Source organism: Rhipicephalus microplus, chromosome 5, assembly GCF_043290135.1.
Source record: "Rhipicephalus microplus isolate Deutch F79 chromosome 5, USDA_Rmic, whole genome shotgun sequence".
Lineage (NCBI taxonomy): Eukaryota > Metazoa > Arthropoda > Arachnida > Ixodida > Ixodidae > Rhipicephalus > Rhipicephalus microplus.
Window position 1 is genome coordinate 11,516,450 of NC_134704.1, and position 19,807 is coordinate 11,536,256.

General features: G+C 45.4%; 1 protein-coding gene across 2 annotated transcripts in view; it reads right to left on the reverse strand.

The window, feature by feature from the left end:
* Window positions 1-4,875: 4,875 nt before the first annotated feature.
* LOC119175016 (leucine-rich repeat neuronal protein 1) overlaps window positions 4,876-19,807 on the reverse strand; it is a 99,039-nt gene continuing 84,107 nt past the window's right edge. For both annotated transcript variants that reach the window (XM_075894848.1, XM_037426180.2), the window contains exon 2: window positions 4,876-7,499. In XM_075894848.1, the coding sequence (XP_075750963.1) occupies window positions 5,187-7,361 (2,175 nt within the window). In that variant the 5' untranslated portion in view covers window positions 7,362-7,499 and the 3' untranslated portion in view covers window positions 4,876-5,186. The remainder of the gene's footprint in view (window positions 7,500-19,807) is intronic.

The following is a 19,807-nucleotide window of genomic DNA, read 5'->3' on the forward strand; positions in this document are numbered from 1 at the left end:
TACGGTACGAAATGGCTTTTGTGAGCACCAAACAACATCTGAAGCATGAACAAATATTAACTCGTCATACTCACTTTCTCCTTTCGTGAAATGCAACCAGTAAAGCCAAGACCATGGTATAATTACGCAGCGATAATTGCACAACTTAAAAAAAATTACAGCATATCCACGGAGTGAATGATGATTGGTGGGGCGCAGCGTTCGTCAGTCTGTCTGTCCATTTGTTCTTGCGTCCGCCTATCTTTGTGATCCTTGGTGCATCCGTCCGTTTGTTCACTCGTCTGTCTGTCCGTCCATCTCTTTTTGCGGCCATCCCTCTGTCTTTCCGTCCGTGAGTGTGTCAGTCTGTTCGTCCGTCCAAATGTCTAGTGAAAAGTCCAAGCACAGCCATCTCACATCTTTTCATCATGTATTCATCATATACAAGTGCCCCCCCCCGCCCCCCATCCAGCAGACATTGTAAGGACCGCTATTTCGGGTATGTGCCACTGATGGTTACGTACTACGAGGGACGCACACGTCATGCCATAAGGAGCTTCGCCCCTAAAATGTATCGTTATAGATGTAAAAAACGTGGTTAGGTAGTCTTGTGGCTAACACCCCCACGTTTCATGGGTAAGAGCGAACTGCTGGTAAAAAGAAATATAACTACCTTGTTACCCACCTTTTTATAGCGAGTAAAAATTTTAATGCCACTAGACAACGCGATGAAAAAAGTGCAATAAATAAATTTTCTTAGCTTTCACTTCTTTATTCTAGTATCAGCTGTTTATATACACACCGTATGGCTAGAATTTATGCAAGATCTGTTAACGATGCTTTTTTCTCATCGTACGTACCGATAAGATTTGTATTAAGCGTTATAACAGTTTCTTATAGTCATGAAAATTCTAGTGTTGCGCGAAGGGCAACATATTTGTTTATTACTTGCTTGTCAAGTCTGCTCTCACTAACAATTATATAAAGTTATTTTTTGATGCTATGTTCTATAACGAGTATAATCGTGTTTTGATGTTTCAACTAATGGGATGATGCACTGTATATCCCCCCCCTTCACACAATACTCCCGATTGAGCCTGTGGAGTTTTTAAATAAATAAATAAATAAATAAATAAATAAATGAATGAACAAATATTAAGTTCTTAGGGGCACATAAGTTTTCGAAGCGAATAAATATACACACGCTAACATGTAATGCATTCCCCAGTAGTGTAAGGAACTGTGCAAATCTTTTCTTGGATAAATGATAAGTTTACAGCTGTCGGAACATGGGGACTATCAGCAGGTCGATGTGATTCTCTCCTCTGCTTACTACCTAATCGACAATACATTGTGATTCTACTGGCATACTAAGCTTCAAAACGTGTTGAGCCTACTGTGGTCATAGTAATGGGCAATAATATAATAGTAAGGTGTGATGATGACACCGAAAAGCTTTCTCAGGTAGCAGTGGAAAATATGTTGCAGAACACGCGTATAATAGGCTTGTCCGCACCAGACAAGCCTTGACTGCATACGTATGTCATCAAAGTTTTACTGACATCTTCAAAACTCCCCCACCCCTTTCACCTGTGTAGAATAGCTTAGCAGTCATTTTTAGACGAGTTAGCATCCCTGCCTTTTCTTTCCCTCCTGTTCCTTTTACTAAGCCTAAGATGTGCAGTACTATCCACGCATTGCGCATTGTACACACCCACGTCACTTTTGAATGTCTCATCTGCTGAGCTGTTGCTGAATACCGATGAAAAAAAGTAGGTCTTGATCTGGATGTCCCTTGTCTGCAGACACATTGGTATTGGGGGCAGCTGTAATAACGTACAAATTCTTCTGTTTAACTTTCAAATGAAAAATTAAAAAAAAAATGGGTTAAGCTCTTTTGGCGCTTCGCGTTTCTTTAGTGCACTTCTGATGGCAACGGTGATTTACGTGACGTAATTTGAGTACGTACTTTCGATTAGTACATATGCGTAAAACATTTGTGAATTGTCTCCTACCTTACATTGCTATGTATCCCACTCCTTCTTCTTTCTCCCGCATTAATATCGAACACAACCAACAGATGGCACTTCATTTTGTGCGTCTCCAAATGTGCACGTGGAGAGAGCATCGTGTAACTGAAGTGAAGTCTTGACACCAAACGCTTAGTGCTGACACTGTACACAAGTTTTTATGAATAAAAAGAAGCGTTGACAGTGCCTCTAAGAAGGATCGCGAAGGTGACAAAAGACACCACTCCTTCACTTTTGATCTCGTAGTAGTTTAGGGGCCCTTCAAATACACTCAAGCAGCAGAAATGTACCGCAGCAGTATGTGAGATTTCTCAAGGAACTTACAAAACTTGTTTTATTAAACAATTGTATCGGGCCAGTTGGTAAGGATCCATCTTGCTAGGAAGCGCAGCCACTATTATAAAGAACACACAACACATTTTTGCAATAAACGTTTAGTTGAAGTTAAGCGCTTGTCTTGTGTGTTTTTTGTAATAGTGGCTGCGCTTCCTAGCAAAATGGTTTTATTAATCATAAGAAATAAGCTAATTAGATGTTCGAAAACGCTACTTGGTTTTTCTGGACATTTCTCGCACGGAGGTATACATGAGATTGTGATAACTGTGAAAATAAAGTTTCACTGTCATTTTATATTTTTATAATTGTGAATACTTTTGAGGCGACCGCCTGTAGACTGCACGGGCTCCCCCAAGCATGCTAGTGAAGCTGTATATATTTGTCCCCTCTATTCTTATATTTCTACCCACCCTTTTATCTCTTCAGCCAGTACATGCAGGTAGTAAACCGGGCGTGCGTCTGTTTAACCTCTCGGCTTGTCCTTGCATCTTTCTCCCTCTCTAAACACTACTTCCTGATATGCACACCGATCAAGATCCTCGCAGCTTCATCCTCAAGGCACGAGTTCTGGCACAAGAGTGGCTTCTTAGTCTTTAGTGATAGATATATATGTGAGATGGAACGTCCCAAAACCACCTTTCGATTATGAGAGATGTCGTAGTGGAGTGCTCCGCAAATTTTGGCCACCTGGATTCTTTTAACGAGTACCCAAATCTGAGCACTCGAGCCAACTGCAGTTTCGCCTACAATGAAACTGCTGCTGCTGCAGCCAGGATTCGATCCCGTGATTTGCCTTAGCCTATAGTGGGGCATAGTCACATATTTACCAGTATAATGTTGCGTAAATACTCACTTTTCGTTGGTCAGTTTACTGCTGCAGATTACTTTTATTACAGTATTTACTTCAATGAAAGAAAGCGAATGAGGCCTAGATTTCAATAACCATCAAAACTTTATTACTGAAGCAGTTATTTCATAAACATCTTTATTGAAGTATAGATGGGCAGCTTGTCTTTTGGTGAGTAGTGTGACTAGGTCTTAAGTTCCGTAGATGTATTGTCTAATGTTCATATATGTGTGCACTTCTGTATTTGAGCCACATTACCACAACCAGAAAAATATTTGCGCAATGAAGCCAGAAGAATAAATTAGTGTCATATCGCAACATATCATTTGTTTTGATTAGCAATCTGTTTTACTTCAAGGATTATTAGGATTGCTTCCGAAAGCACATTGTTGGATAACACGCGTGGCACGCTTAAAAACAAGTTCTTGACTCAATAGTGCAGGGTTCACAACAAATTACAGCTCGTGAATGTTACACCTGGTACTCAAAATATTCCAGAACGAAGTAAACTTAGCAGTGCGTAAATAACATGCGCAATGGTGTGGATTAACATTCACTGTGATAATGTGTCAAATAAGCTCGTGCACAATACACCATAAGCAAAGGTTTTAGGCCAGCGAAACGAAATAGCGGCTTTCAAAACGACTGCTGTAAACCATAAACATATCTTTCATGCCATTTCTTCTGTATAGATTTGAACATCTGGCTGCGAGCTATTTCTCTGGCACAAGTTAGAACTTATCGGTCAGTGCAAAAGAAAGAAAAACGAAGGAGAAGAAAAAAAGAAATGCTGGTAGGTGTAATATGTGTGTATGTGTATGTGCTCAAGAACAGTACGTATATATTTCTTTCGAAAAAGGAAACAACTCTTAACTGTATATTGCAGGCTACAGAGAAGCGTAGTACAAGCACCGGCAGTACGAAGGCGCGCGCACGCTCGGAAGGGATTCTGCGGAACTGCGCGGTGCCGTAATTGTGTCGATTAGTTTGCACTCGTGGTGAGCAAGCTAACCAGTGAAGCTGGGACACGTGGGCGCCCTCTCAAACCTTGCCCTCCTCCCCATCCACGCATTCCCAACAATGACAATGATTGAGACTTCGCCTACACGCAAAAAAAAGAAAAGAAAAAGGATCAGCGAATATAGAGGCGCTACGGTTGACTTGCGTGTAGGAGAGGCGATACTTTGCTTTTAGATGATGTCGTTGAGTCTTTGTTGTCGCTCTTTGTCTTCTCCCCGCTTCACGGGGACTTGTAGTCTAGTCGAACTGCATTCTCTCGTGGTTCCACGATTCAATTTACTCGTGTAGAGTGTTCCCTACGTTCGAAAAAGGGCTGCGAGTACATACTTGTGTTTCCGCGAGATCGCCCTTGGATATTTACGCTTTGAAAACAACAGAATAAATTCGGCTCGTGAGTTTCCAACAGTAAAAACGTTCCTACTCTTCGCGGACGCATTGAGCATTACCGTTCGTAAAAATTTGTACAAAGTGAGATTTTGACGTAGTGGCAGTAGACCTAATGTGAGAAAGAACATAATATTCTGAGAGATAATTATACGATACAGGAAGAGGAAACATACAAGAACATTTCTAAAGTTCTTTCTGGTCGAAATCTATGCGGGCTGCCCGCAGGAGCCGGCGCGAAATTCACTCGGCGCTTCTTATAACTTGGCAGTTCCATGCGTCCTACGTTATCACGCTGACGTAAAACACTGTAAATGCGTAACTGGCAGTCGCGTTATTAGGTGGCTTCCTGGTTGAGCAGCGCATTGCTCGCTTATTTTCCGTTTTAACCACGTTAATACTTCAGTTACGCCTTCCAGGTCTGGCTCCACCTCGATTGCGTGGCCGAACGGCAGCGTTGCTGTAGCGCGCTACACAAATTCATTTCGACTGTTCACCTGCCTCTTCTTGCACAGGAACGGGCGCGTCGAGCGTTCGCCAGGCGATTCGTGTGCGCCTTGCTTGCGCAAAACGACGCGCAGAGCGGGTCCTCATGAGCCCACGTTCGCCATAAGCGGACTGTACAAACTCTCTAGCGGCACAACCTGCGACGCGGTATTGCTGACGAGCGACTTTTGCGGCGTCTCGTACTGCCTGTGCTTGTAGCGGCGCGCCACCAGAGTGGCCGCGCAGAGCACGAGAATCGCGGTAGACACGATGCCTAACACAACAGCCACGGCCACGTTGCTCGTGTAGTGGATGCCCTGGAGCATGAAGTTTGCGTCCCTGGTTCGGGCGCGGGTGCACGATATCTGGATGTGCGCATCACCTTCGTCGTCTTTTACTGCGATGCAAAACACGTAGCTGGTCTCAGGCTGGAGATTGTTGATCGTGTACGACCTGTAGAAACGACTCACGGTCACTGACTCGAAACGTCCTTCAGCGCCACTCACGGACTTGGGGCTCGCACCCGCCAGTGAGTCTTTGCCGTCGTCAGGTTTGTACTGGATCTCGTACTGGGGAAATGTGTTGCGTGCGGTGCCGTTCCACACTACGGTCACCGACGTTGAGAGGATTCCTTGCGGGAAGATGTGGATGTCGATGTTTTCGACTACCAGGTCGACCACCTTGATCACGCGGCCGAGCCTATTTTCAGCGACGCACGTATATGCTCCCACATCTACCGGCCTCAGGTGATAGATGGTGATACTTCCCGGAGGTTTGAATTGGACGTGCACGTCGTTTCCGGTCTCATTGCAGACGCGACCATTGGGGAGCAGCCAGCGCACTATGGGCTCTGGAAGGCCGAGGGCGTAGCACTGAAATACCTGTGCGTCACCAATCTTCCGCTGCACTGTGCTGTTGACGGTGCCGACGAGAAAAGGTGGGCACTCGGGTGGCACTTCATCCAGAGATATGTTGAGGAGGCCACGGCCAACCATTGCTGGCGGCTTGTGGCAGGCCAGTTCCTCGAGTTGCATAAAACGAACGGACGTGTTTGATAGGGCTGACATGGCCTCGACCACCCAGCGCACGTTGCAGTCGCAGAGAAGTGGGTTGCCATGCAGAGAAACATTCACAGGTGCAGACAAGTTGCGGAAGAGCTGTTCGCTGAGCGCCGAGATGTTGTTGCGGTGAAGCAGCAGCTGGCTAAGGGACGGAACATTGACGAACGCCTGCGCGTCCACATACTGCAGCCTGGCATTGTCGTGCAGGCGTAGTACTTGTAGTCGAGGCAGCTCGCGGAATGCACCACGCTCGATCACCGTCAACGTGGGCATGTGGTCTGCGAACAGCTCGACTATTGGCAATCCCACGAAGTTGCCCGAACGGAACCCCGTGAGTGGGTTTTTCCCAATGTGAAGCGTATGCAGACCTTGCAACTTCTGCAGAGCCAAGGCCGGCACCCGTGTAAGCTGGTTGCTGTCGAGATGCAGCGTGGTAAGATTGTCCAAGCCTAAGAAAGCCTGATCGCTGAGGCCTCGAATGCGGTTGTGAGCGAGGGACAGGTAGCGCAGCCGGTGAAGTAGCACGAATACACGTGGGTACACGTACGAGATGTGATTGTGCGATAAGGACAGGCTCTCAAGGGCGAGCATGTCTTGGAACCATTCGGGATAGATGGAGGGCAGGTGGTTACGGTCCACAGTCAGCACACGCAGCAGACGCATGCCGTCGAAAACACGCTCCTCGATGAACTTGATTTGCACGCTGTTCATGAGAAGCGTATCTAGGTGCACGATGCCTCTAAACACGCCATTGAACAGGGTCTTGAATTCATTATGAGACAAATCCAAAAACTTTAGCCTGCTGATGTTGTGAAATATGATGCCACGGCCGAGCTGCTTAATATGGTTCCGCGAGAGATCAAGCTCAACCAGGCTGCGCAGCGTCGGTATTTGGTTGTGAAGGTCTGTCAGCTGGTTGCTGTTCAACAGAAGTGCCTGCGTGTCAGATGGAAGGCCAACAGGCACCGTCCTCAGTCCACGGCCTGAACAGTTGGCTGTTCGCAGGTTGATGCCCATGTTCGTCGAAGGCTCGATGCTGCACTTGCACACCACAGGGCACTGAACATCCCACGATGTCTCGCCGGTAGCGTTGCTGCACAGCGCGTAGCAACACGAGAGTAAAAATACTACAAGCTGGTCCAACCTCGTGAACGCCTTTCTGGATTGCTCATGTGCTGGCACTGTAGCCGCGCTAACTGCAGAGCTTGGACGGTTCATGGTGCGTCACGGGTGTTCCAGGCGACTTGTCCTGACCCATATGATTCAAGTGTGTGGCTTGGAAGCTCGCCAGCAGGATACCTCTTGTGGTAGCACCGAGTTTGCCGCTGGTCTCATTGTATCATCGAAGAGACTCATCTGTAGAAAAAGGAAAAAAAAAGATACATTACATCAGTGTCAAAGTGCCAAAAGGAAACTTCACAACACAATGGATTTGCAATCGTAAGGGCTTTAAGAATGGTATTGACCGCTGTGATTGAAGTGAGATTTAATGTAGTGTACACTTGCCTTAGTCTGGTAAACTTGACCTGTTTCTCATGCTGCGCGTAATACGCATACGTCATAAGAACATTTTTCGAAGTTGTTATAGAGCTTAAGCTTTAACGGGGTTTTCTCTACTGTATTTGCGGTGCCGTATTAATAATTCTCTGAATAACTATTCAAGACGTGCGTCTAGTCGATATGTGTTTCTTTGTCCCAGTTTTTCGATGCCTTGGTATTTTGACAAGCATGTGTGACCTGGAAGTGTTCGTTTATTTGTAATACAGGTTTACTAAACTTCACCATTGTTCTGTCTATGATACAGGATTAACTCTATGTGTTGTGCTAGTACGGCATATACTAGTGTTTCTTTGCCTATGTAACAATTTTTTTCAGTCTATTTTGTGAAGATTGCCCACATGAATGTTGTGCACAGGAACATAGAATCAACATTATCTTACTTTATTTGCCTTGGTTGCGACTACAAATGTAAGGTACAACGACCGGAAAGCCGCTCAATCATCTCATCTGCCACCAAGTGAAGGTACTCTCAGATTGCTCGCGCAATAATTTTCACAATGACAGCGGTATTTTCATACGAGAAGCGGACGTCACTAAGAGCCTGTCCACAGTAGTTACCTGACAGAGCGGCCCTCCTTATGATTTGACCAGGCGTTCAAAAGCACTCGCTTCAACATCGCCAATAAGTGACCTCACGATCAAGTGGCGTTCCACAACTTTGCGTGAAAAATTGTTGAAATAAAACTGACGTCTGTGGTGGAACGCATGGGTTGGCGTCATTTAAAACCACCAGACACGCTGTGCACGCCAGTGTAGTAGCTGTGCCAGGAAAGCTTACGGCATGGGCACAACTGTATACTCAGCTTAGACAAATATTTAGCTTGTAACTGTGGTTTGAAGCATAAAGCAAGGCGTAGGAGGCTACTAGTCGATTGGATTCCATGAAAGTGATATCCACAGTGTGGGATTTGCAGGAACTTTGCTGGGAAGCTTGCGCTCTGAGTCCTTCCTCTAAGCCCACTTGAAATGCACTTTGCAGTGTTATCATCTTTCCAGCACAACCCTTGCTTTAGTAAAAAAAATCTGTGACAAACCAAAGAGAAGTGCAACAAAAAAATTGCCCGCAGCTTCCCTCGGGGGAACACTGAGGAGGATGCGGACTATATAATTGGTTAACGGGGTGTTAAAGTGCGACTTACTTGGGTCGATGGCTAAATTGGTTAACGTGGTTGTGAAATGGGGTGTTAAATTGCGACTTACTTGGGTCGATGGCTAAATTGGTTAACGTGGTTGTAGGAGGGGGTGTTAAATGAGTGAACACGTACACACGTATGCGAAAGGGCGGCGCTGGTCGAAGGGACGTCGATCATTGTGTTTGTGGATTCGTTGAAATTCATTTTACCGCGACCTTGGACGTCGACGCGCCGTACAAACCAACCGACGAGCGGCAACTGACTGAGCGAGCGCCGACCTTGAGTATATATACAGCACGACGGCGCATGCACTGTCAGCTGTTGAATGTTCTCGAAGCGCGACGCCACATGCGCGTCCACTGGAGAATCAGGAGAATTGTAGATGTCGAACGCGGTGTGTAGAGGAGGAAGGGTGCACAGATGGTGGAGGAGTGAAGCGCGCGCGGTGTGTAGAGGAGGAAGGGATGCACAGATGGTGGAAGAGTGGGCGACGGCGCGACGGCGCATGCGCGCGCGTCAGCTGTCGAATGTTCGAGAAGCGGTGTGGACGGCGCGGACGACGCGGACGGCGCACTACAAGGCGCGAGTATAAGATGCTCCGCATCTAATATTAGCATCGACACGCTGAACAGTTGCACTTCTAACACTCTTTTTTTTCAAATTTTCGCGTGACCCGTCAAAAGAAGGTACTGTGAAGGGTATTTTTTGTTGGAAGAGGAAAGTCGCAGCCGGGGCTTACAAGCGGCTCTCCGTGTCAAAGAAGTGCCCTGAGCACTTCAAGCATTCTTGCTTCAACAGCCATTTATAACAGCACACACACACACACGCACGCACGCAAACTCTGCAAGAGGAGGCGCCTCTTTTCGATTGGAAAGTCGAGGTCGATCGCAGAGCGCGAGGCGGTGAAGTCAAAGCGCCCTCGCGGTCTAGACAGAGGTAACACGATTTCATTTTCTCGGGCTCTGCTCTTCGGTCTCATTTCGCTTGATGTCGACCGCTCCTAATGTGCGCCTCGGAGCCGTCGGCGTCAGTTTGCAGCGCCTTTATTCCTCGTAATCCTTTCTATATTCTTTTCCCGTTGGATCCCACGCCTTTTTCTTAGTTATCGAAGTTTCTTTATCCGTGCTGTTTTGTCCTCTGAAGGCACTTTTTTTTTGTAGTGGCCATCCTGGCACTATCGATTCTTTTTGTTCCTTTCATCTCTTATCAACTTCCTCCCTTTTATTCATTCAGTTGCTTACTGTGGTTTTTGCTTCCTTTATTTTCCGCGTGCACCCAGCCATGGGCTTTATGGCGTTTTCGGGAGCCCTCTGATCCCCCCCTCTACCCTACCCCACTGACTGGCTTCTTGCTTGTCCCCTATCCCGGCTCCCCTTTATTTACTTATTCCCCATAACACAAAGCTTAGTTTTGTCGCCGCTGTTTTCTCCTCTACCTTTCTTTGACACTTTCATTTCCCGAAACATCTCCCTTTTCTTTTTCTCTCTGCCCTCGCCCTTACGTAGCTTCCGTCGTGTTGTCCACTACAAAAGAGAGCGTAAGCGTGAGCTTTAAACAGATGGGAGGAGTGAGAGGGGGTGTTTCATTTACGTTCACTTCACCTCAATGCACGTGTGCCTGGATTGCACGTCCTTTTTGCTCTTCGCCACCGGCTCTTTCTCGCCAATCGGTCATGGTCAGTCGGACTGTGTGCTTGCGGTCTTCTCACTAACGCCGCTTCATCGGGCTCATGAATTTATTGCGTGTATTGCATAAGAGATTGATGCACTGATTCTTTTAATATATACTTATTTCCTTTATTGCTTTATTTTAGGCCACGGGACGGAGTAGTGTATGCTTTAAGCATTACCTTCAAGAGCTTTTCGACCCTGAATTGTTTTTCCCGAATGAATATTTTCCCATCTCTCAACTTTACTTTCGGCTTCTTCGCGTTGCGACACCAGTCTGTCGAAGTTGTTTAGTGCACCGCTGTGAAACAGCTCTGCCGTGTAACTCTCGCTCACACGGCATTGCACTGACTTTGGACGCCGTCATTAAGCACAGATGGGTGGCATCACTATATTAATGTCGCGTTTTAACTTTCTTGCTCCCTCCCCTGCGGTCTCTTGTTCGTAAAGGGACGGAAGTTGCCGTAATAATTTTGCTAGTTGCATTTCTGTAGTTTCTTTATGGGAACTTTCCTTATTTTGCCTTCAATACTTTTTTAAATGTTGAGTCTCGCAACGTGTTACGTGTTCTTATATCGACGGGCCGATCATATTAGCCGTTGCGGGAAAGGTAATGTCATTTCATGCAAGTTTCGCAACGAATGATTGAAACTTAAAGCTCTGCCATCTTTCGGAGGCAGTATAATACAACCTCTTGAATTCAAGCTGAAAAGTGAAAGCGACGTTTCCCAATATTTTTGGCCTCAAAAGGCTATAGAAGTGAAGTGAAGGCGAATTATCGCAAGTGATCATCGCACAATGTAAACGCATAGGATCTTTTTAATATACGCATTGAAACTGCAACATAAACACAACCATTTCTCGTTCAGCATGCGGGCGACATGAGTTTCACGATACGAGGCGTGTTCTATACAATAAAGTGAAACCAGCTCGTCTATTTTTACGGTGAAACAACGCGTGGAGCCTAACTTCAGAAATTACAAAGCAAATTTACACTTGTGTGAAAATGTGGCGCAAAAAGCCTTGCTAATTATTGTATTTGTGTGATGACACGTTTGCTGTTATTATAACTTCAATGATGTTGAAAATAAAAGTAACAAATAGGTAGGAAGTTTGCATGTTAAAGTAACCGTTATATAGTACAAAATGAGGGAGCGTATACATAATAAGTTTGTGGTGTTCAAACATACATGAAGCAAAATACAATGCAGTGTAACATAATAAAAAAAGGATACGCTCAGTAATATGCAATGCGGGATACTAGTACTAAATAAAAAAGTCATTGAAATACGAAGAAAAAAGCAAATTGGAAGCGTTCAACTCTAGCGTCAATTCAAACAGCGACATTAAATAAACAGCTCGGCACCCGTTCGACAGCAGAACGAGCGTATTGCAAGCATGTTTGGGAGCTTATACACTTGCGTAAAGGATTACACAACACTCCAGGGAACAAGCACGGGAGACGCTGGCTTCGACGATTCGGATGTTTATGCTGCCATTGAAAGCAGCGCGTGGATGGGGTTCACGAGCAACAGCTGCGCATCATGATAAACAGCTTTCATCTTCCCGTGTTTCTTTTTTACTCGCGTTCTATGCGATTAGAACCGAAAATAAAGCATTGCTGGGAATAAAGAACCTCAAGTACTGCCGCAACCCAGAATATGGAGCCTTGCTGTAGCACCGATGTTTGCTCGCACCTGTTCTTGCTTGGTTTGCGAGGAAGAACTTGTGCCCACGTGCAGCGCGAAGCATGGCGCACATATCCACTTCTCTTTAACCACTTATCTCTCTCTTTCCTTCTTACTTTCAGTGCATTTTAGCGTTCAATAAGGCAAAAAAAGGAAAAGCTAACCACTCTTGTTTCGCGTTCAGGACAAAATCCGGTTAATACGGCAGAGACAACTGCAGCTAAGAACTTTGACGCAGCGAGCATCCGGTATTTCACGCTCCCTTAGTTTAGTGCAGTGTCCTGGGGCTTGATGTGCCTGCTTGCTGTTGAAAGACAAATTCAACAAAAGCTCGTTGCATGAAGCAATATTGAGTTAATAATTAACTTCGCACAGTTCCGCATGCGCTGGATGGCTGGCCAAGCCCGGAACGTGGCAACGAGTGATCACCGAGTGAGCATTCTGGTTGAGTCCGTTGTTGCTGGAACAAATAAAAACTTAAATCGAGAAATAAACGAGCACTAAAGCTCACCGACGACAAAACAAGGGAATTCAAGCTTTTAAAACTTGTGAATCTAAACGAAGATATGTGCGCTAATAGAAGCAAGTCTGCCTAGTGCGTGTGCATGTGTACACGTGTGCTTATTATAGCGTTGTTTGTCGCTCGGGTTATGCCTCTTAGCTTTTGTTTTTGCGTCGTGACTACTGCATGTTGCGGCACTAACAAAGTTTCTAGCCACTTAGTTGACTCACGAAGGAATCCTCGTCGAAGCGGCCACAGGCGGCGCATGGGGAGAGAGGGGAGCAAGGGGGTTGGTGCATACCCTTTTGCCTCCTAAGAGGGGGGGGGGTGCAAAGCTAGCCCCGTACATTTACGTAATAAGGAGGGGCAAGGGCACTGTTACAAACGTTCACCCCCCCCCCCGCCCATCCTCCCCGTCCTCTGAATGGGAACCCTGTGCTTGCCTATAGATGAACGTGGTCTCAGCTTCCGGTAGCTGTTCACTGTTAATGCACATGGCGTCACCGAGTGAATTACCAGCGTATGAAAGCCAGCCACGCCGATGCTTCTCTGAGCCTGGTGGTAGGATCACGAACGCAACATGCATGTGTGCTTTGAAAACTGCTACGACCAAATGATGACCTTGCTAGAGACACTACCATGGTCGACGATCTTTCAATGTCCCGCGTTCGAGGACCATCGTGACGAGTATCTTTTTTTTCTGTGCTCGCGATGAATACAACCCAGAAAGAAACCGTCTGCATGCATTTCGGGTCCAATAGTTGATTATTGCCCCGCCGCGGTGGTCTAGTGGCTAAGGTACTCGGCTGCTGACCCGCAGGTCGCGGGTTCGATTCCCGGCTGCGGCGGCTGCATTTCCGATGGAGGCGGAATTGTTGTAGGCCCGTGTGCTCAGATTTGTGTGCACGTTAAAGAACCCCAGGTGGTCGAAATTTCCGGAGCCCTCCACTACGGCGTCTCTCATAATCATATGGTGGTTTTGGGACGTTAAACCCCACAAATCAATCAATCAATAGTTGATTATTTTTATGCAACTACTGGAGCTGACTGGTGATAGTGTAGGGAGATATTTATGTACTCAATAATAAACGTAAACACTGAAACCAATACAGAACAACACATTCCTTCATTTTCTTTCTTGGAATGTAATGTTGCGTGCCTTAGAATTATGTGACTTATTCTTCATCGCCACCAGCCAATGTATCAACGAAGCGCACACGATGCCTTATATGTGTGGTGACTACCTCGCTTCTGCACACAACGATGAATAAAGGCTCACTGTTTGCTCTCCTATTTCGCAAAGATTACGAATACTTATTGCCGTGGTCTCATAACACATGACCCATCGGTCGAACCTTTTGCTTGCGGCTCGCTGCTCTCCCATGACTGTTTTCGCCCCAAATTTTGTCAATTATTTTAACAGGTAGGTTTGTGAACCCTAAAGGCGTCACTGGTCTAAAGCACTGTTTTTGTGAGGCGTGCATCCCCTGTGGTTAGCATGCCGTGAAACATAACCGGGAAAGAAAAGCTATATAGGAAAATCGGCGTCCAGATATTAGCTTATTGACATGTGCTTGGAATAACGAAATCAAATCTCCTTCAGAAGTTAACTGCATAAGTTGTACTTCAAAGCTTTGCTTTCAAATGTCAACGCATTTTTACAGCTCCTTTAACGCCCCTCCTCCCCCGTCCCCCTCCTCCCTGCTCTCACCTCCTTGATTGTGGCCCGCTGGTTGAGGTGAGTTTCAGACGCCCGGTATAGCGGGCAGCTTGAATGCGTACTTGTAGCAGTCACCACAAGAGTGTTTACAGTGGGCTCTACAATTAAAGGCGGCTTTCCCATTCAGCTTACAGTTTGCCTAAACCGCGTGGTCTTTGCCGGTCTGTTCTTTTTTTCTTTATCGTTTTATAATTTGTGCCTTAGCAAGCGACAGTAGTAAAAAAATAGAAGGAAGAAACGAGCGTGCAAGGCCATCATCAATCACTTATGTTTCATTATTTCACAAAGAAAAGAACCGATGAATTGATTCTTGTTGAATGACTTTCTGTATACATTGATGTGGCGTGTGATCAACGTTCAATTCAAACGCCTCAAGTCCTTGTGTAAGAATATGCCGGTGTATAGCTAGGAGACAACCCTCATGGCAAAAAAGAACCGTCTTTTGCAATCACACTGCTTCGTCGGAGGAAGCGACAAGACAAAGACGTGAAGCGAGCGCAGAAATGGCGCGCTTAGAAAAAAAAAAAACGTTGCACGTGAATCACCCTTGTGGAAAACATCATTTCAGCCGAGCCACACGCATGCCTGTAGCACGAGTGCCTGCATCCAACGCGATCAGTGCACTTATTGATCTTTGAGCGGCACGCGTTGGGAACTTCCACGAACTGTTCGCGTACTGGTTCTCTCAGTCGCAAAGAAAACATAGGTTCGCTCTTGGTGCTCTTGAGAAAGTTTCTCGCTGCAGCTTCACGTAACGTGGCACTTTCCGATGGGCCGGTGTGTTACGTCTTCGTGTACTATGGTACTATGTTTATGGATGAGCACGAGGGAACGCTTAGCGTACGCTAGAGTGTCGTATAAGGGCTGATTACGCACGCACGCGATGTACCAAGGCTGTCTCCTTTATGAAACTCACTCTAGCACTGTTAGAGATTGTCGTTGTTGCGATCATTTTGCTTCGAATGAAACCAGGCGAATCCAATATTTTTTTATTGTCAAGCTTCTTGATGATTAATATGTGGGGTTCAACGTCCCAAAACCACCATATGATTATGAGAGACGCCGTAGTGGTGGGCTCCGGAAATTTCGACCACCTGGGGTTCTTTAACGTGCACCCAAATCTGAGGACACGGGCCTACAACATTTCCGCCTCCATCGGAAATGCAGCCGCCGCAGCCGGGATTCGAACCCGCGACCTGCGGGTCAGCAGCCAAGTACCTTAGCCACTAGACCACCGCGGCGGGGCGTTGTCAAGCTTCTTCGTAGTTTCTTAGTGTGTCCAGAATTGCTCACGTTTTGTATATTAATATGTGAGGTCTAACGTACCGAAACCGCAATATGGTTGTGAGAGTCGCCGTATTGCGAACCTGCAGGAATTTTCCACATCCTGGTGCTCTTTAACGCACGCTCACACGCGTACACAGGCCTCTGCCAATCCACCTCCACCGAAACACAACCGCCGCGGCCGAGATTGAACACGTGACCTTCGTGCCATCAGCCGAGCACTGTAACCACTGATCGACCGTCGCGGACTGCACTGTTATTATGATTCGGAGTAAAATAATCCTACAACACAGACTTGTTCATCAATACATGCCTGACTCTTCAAGCACTCAACAGTCCGCAGGATACAAAGTATTGATGATGCTTTCTTTCTTGATTTGGAAGTTCTCATAACTCGCAGTCATTGTTTACTTCCTTGATGTAAAATGTACATGAGAGTAGTCTCGCACACTGCATAAATCTCTCTTTGCCCTTTATATACTACGTTATTTGAACTGCTCTCATCATTAGCGTTCTGTTGTACTAGAGTTTAAACGGGCCGAAGAGCATGCAAGCCGTTGCTGGGTATATATCTACACGTCCTAAATTCGCTTTTTTTATATGCATCAGAATGGTGGTGGCTTGGCTTTGTGGGTATACCGAGATGTTTGCAATAGCACGAACTGAAGACTATGTAGTCTTACTTTACAGTTCATGCTATAGCAATCATAATTTGGGGTGTGCAGTATATTTGACGTCGGTTTAATACTAATACATAAATGATGAGACGTTATGAGGGATGGATTTCGTGAGAGTGTTAAAGCCATGATCGGTGGCTAGGATATTTTTAACATAAATTATTCAAGAGTGTGGTCGAAAGCCGGAGGTATCCACATTCGAAGGGCCGGTGATCATCGATTAACCAAAGAAGATTCAGGTTGTATTCTTGGAGTTCAAAGCTGACTTAGAAAAATGGGGACAAACAGAAGGAGAAACACAGCTACTATCTTTCAACAAATCAAATTTTATGTGCTCTCTCTTTTCGTCCCCGTCTCCTCAAGTCACGACGCCAAACGCAAAAACGTTTATCCATTAAAGCCATAAGTTACCATGCAGGTTTTAGTGGGCGTCATAAATACGGGAGTCTCACATAGCTATACCGTTCCTCATTTTCTTTCTCTGCAGTTTCTCACAGTTGCGGACATTTTATTTTGCCATTTATATTTCTTGCAATAATAAAAAAGAACCAGACGCTTACTTGTGTTTTGTTTTTCATTTTCTTTCCTCTCATATTGTTTTCTTTTTGTGTGTCTCCGCAGTTCTAGCTCGTGTGCACGTTCTTTGTATCTTCCCTAAAGTGCAAAACTCTTTAGGGGACCCGGGCTGTCGTTTCCTGTCGTCGTTGCTACTCGTAACGCAGGCAAAACACATACAAAATAGCCATCTGTGGCATAACAAGCGCACGCTCGCGCCAAGGAGAAGTCTTTTTGCTCTTGCTCTTCGAGCGCCTTGATGATGATATTAAGTGCGGAACACTTTCCAGGTCCGGGCTGTCCTATACTGTCGTATACTGTCGTCGCCTCGCGTAACTCTGGCAAAACCACGCATGAAAAATGAAGAGGAGCCAAGCAAGAAATAGAAATAGAAAAAAAGAAGAGAAAATATATAGAATAAAAATAAAGAGACAATAAAAACTGCAAAAAGATATCAAAGAGCAGCCACCTTAATTTTTTGCTGCTACACTGTGGTATTTGAGCATGGTCGTGCTATACGCTTGTCATCGTAAAAAAATGTTTGGACAAGACAATGGCGATTGTAAAATATTCAAGAACTACGAGACACTAAACAATGATTGCGAATAAAGTCGTAGGCCTAGATAGACACTAAAAGTTATATTTGACAGAGTTGGGCATCTTTCTCCTCTCGTACAATGTTTGATACCCAAATACTATTCCCATTGGTGTTCAAATAAGGTTTTTGTTTTGTTTTTTGAAGTACATGGAGAAGAACAGAAAAGTGACTAAGCGTAGTCTATTACCGGGCCAGATGTAAGCACGAATAAATAAATAAAAAGTAGAAGAGAGTGAAAATACGAACATTGCTTGGCTTATCCCCAAACATGCAACCCGGCGTTTGTATTGAAAATACGGTGACTGGTGGCACCACTTTTGTCTTCGGTAATAAAAAAAAACAAGAAAAGAAACATTGCGTAAAATTAGCAATAATGACAGAAGAACGCAGGAATATCGCTAAATTACAACTGCACTATCTTGTCGAAAGAACCAAACATTTACACACATTACAAGACCAATATCAGATATCACATCTGCGATAATAAAGAAAAGAAAACCACGTTTATCAGTACCTTCGGAAGTATACCACCTCGTAGCAACGCACCAGCTGGAAACTCCATGCACATGGATTGCAGATTTAATGGAACAACGCAGTGCCAAAGATTTACCGCAAATGTTTACTGCAAGGGACACCTTTGCAAATAAGGTGCACTCACCAACAGGATGACCAAAATCATAAACTTGATAATGAGAGCAAGCAAAAAGAAACGATTTCAAAACGAAGAAAGTTCCGAATAAATCGCCCAAGCAAATGTTTTCTAAAGGTGTAGTAATAATATTATTTGGGATGTTACGACATGATTAAGAGAGATGCCATAGTAGAGGGCTACGGAAATTTCGACCATATAGTGTCCTTTATTGTGCACTGACTTCGCACAGTACACTAACTTTCAATATTTTGCCTCCAAGGAAATGTGAAGGCCACGGCCGGGACCGAACCCACGACCTACGGTTCACCAGCTGAGCACCATAACCTCTGCTCCACCGTGGTGACCAATGTTTTACTAAGTTGATGGTAACTATGCTATCATGGCCATGAACAAAAAAAGAGTCGATCAATGTGCGACAATAAGCGCGAAATGAGAGAAAGACCGAATGCTAGCAAAACAAGACTGTTCGCAACCTGCAACCACAGAAATTTAGCAAAAAAAAATAGCTGCATTAGATACGAAAGCGAAGGGCAGGTGAATGTGTTTGTGTCCTGGCGTCAGGTTCTACTGTAGAAAAAAGCGCATTCCCATGTCCCGTCTGCCTGGTCACCCTCTGTCGTAGGCCTAAGACGGACGGAATTGAAACCCGAATCTCCGGTTGTTTGCCCTTGAGAGAGCTGAAGAAACGGAAGGAATGAGAGCTTGCTGGCGGTACTGGAGAGAAAACATTTCTTCACTGCCCACCTCATAGCCCGGTCTCCCTCTTGCCCTTTTTTCTCTTCATTCAGACATAGCGGGGCTCGTGCAGAAGCGCAGTCTGTTGTAGACCCTGACAGTCGAATGGTTCGCAGCTGAGCGGGCACTGTGTTGCTTGCTTCGGTTTCTACCACGTGGTGCACCGGTGGGGCCCTCATTTCCCGCTGCTGTTTTTGTTTTAATATACTTTCCTTCGCACAGTAAATAGAAAGTCAGTGACGCGATAGACTAACAGAAATGCGGGCACCAGGGCTTAGAGATGGAGAAGTGCAATTCTCCAGAGCCCACTAATTTGGTCAAGAAAGAGCGTATTGCAGCGGCAGTGGCTTAGTACGTAACTCTGGGCTCACGTAAATGAGAGTTTTTGTCCTGACTGTGATACGGCGGGTAATGTCAAGCTTTTGCTGGGAAACCAAGAGGGGGAGAACGATCTCCTGTTTACTTCTTCCATTTCCGAGATTATTGCATTGTGCATTGCTAGTGTTTATTTTAGACTGACCTTCGTGGGACTTCTTGGGCCCGAGCTACAATAGCAGACTGGTATTCCACTCTTTACTGCCATTCTTGCAATAACTGTGAAAGCTGTAGCATTATTTTTTTATTTTGGTCATGCAGGTTAAAAGGCCATGTTACCTACTTGTAAGTGGGCAATGAAGGAGCTTAATTATCGACCATAGCTTGTGTATGATGCAAGACTATTAAACTTCCTCCAGTATTAATGAAGCCCTCGATAAATAAGATAAAACGGTTCTTTTTACCGTTGCATCGAGGTGTGCAAAATACTTGGAATTATAGCTCACTTAGCTGCTGAGACGTTAGTTGGGTACGTAAAAGAGCATACAAGTAGGTAAACGTACGCGAGAGCAATAGTT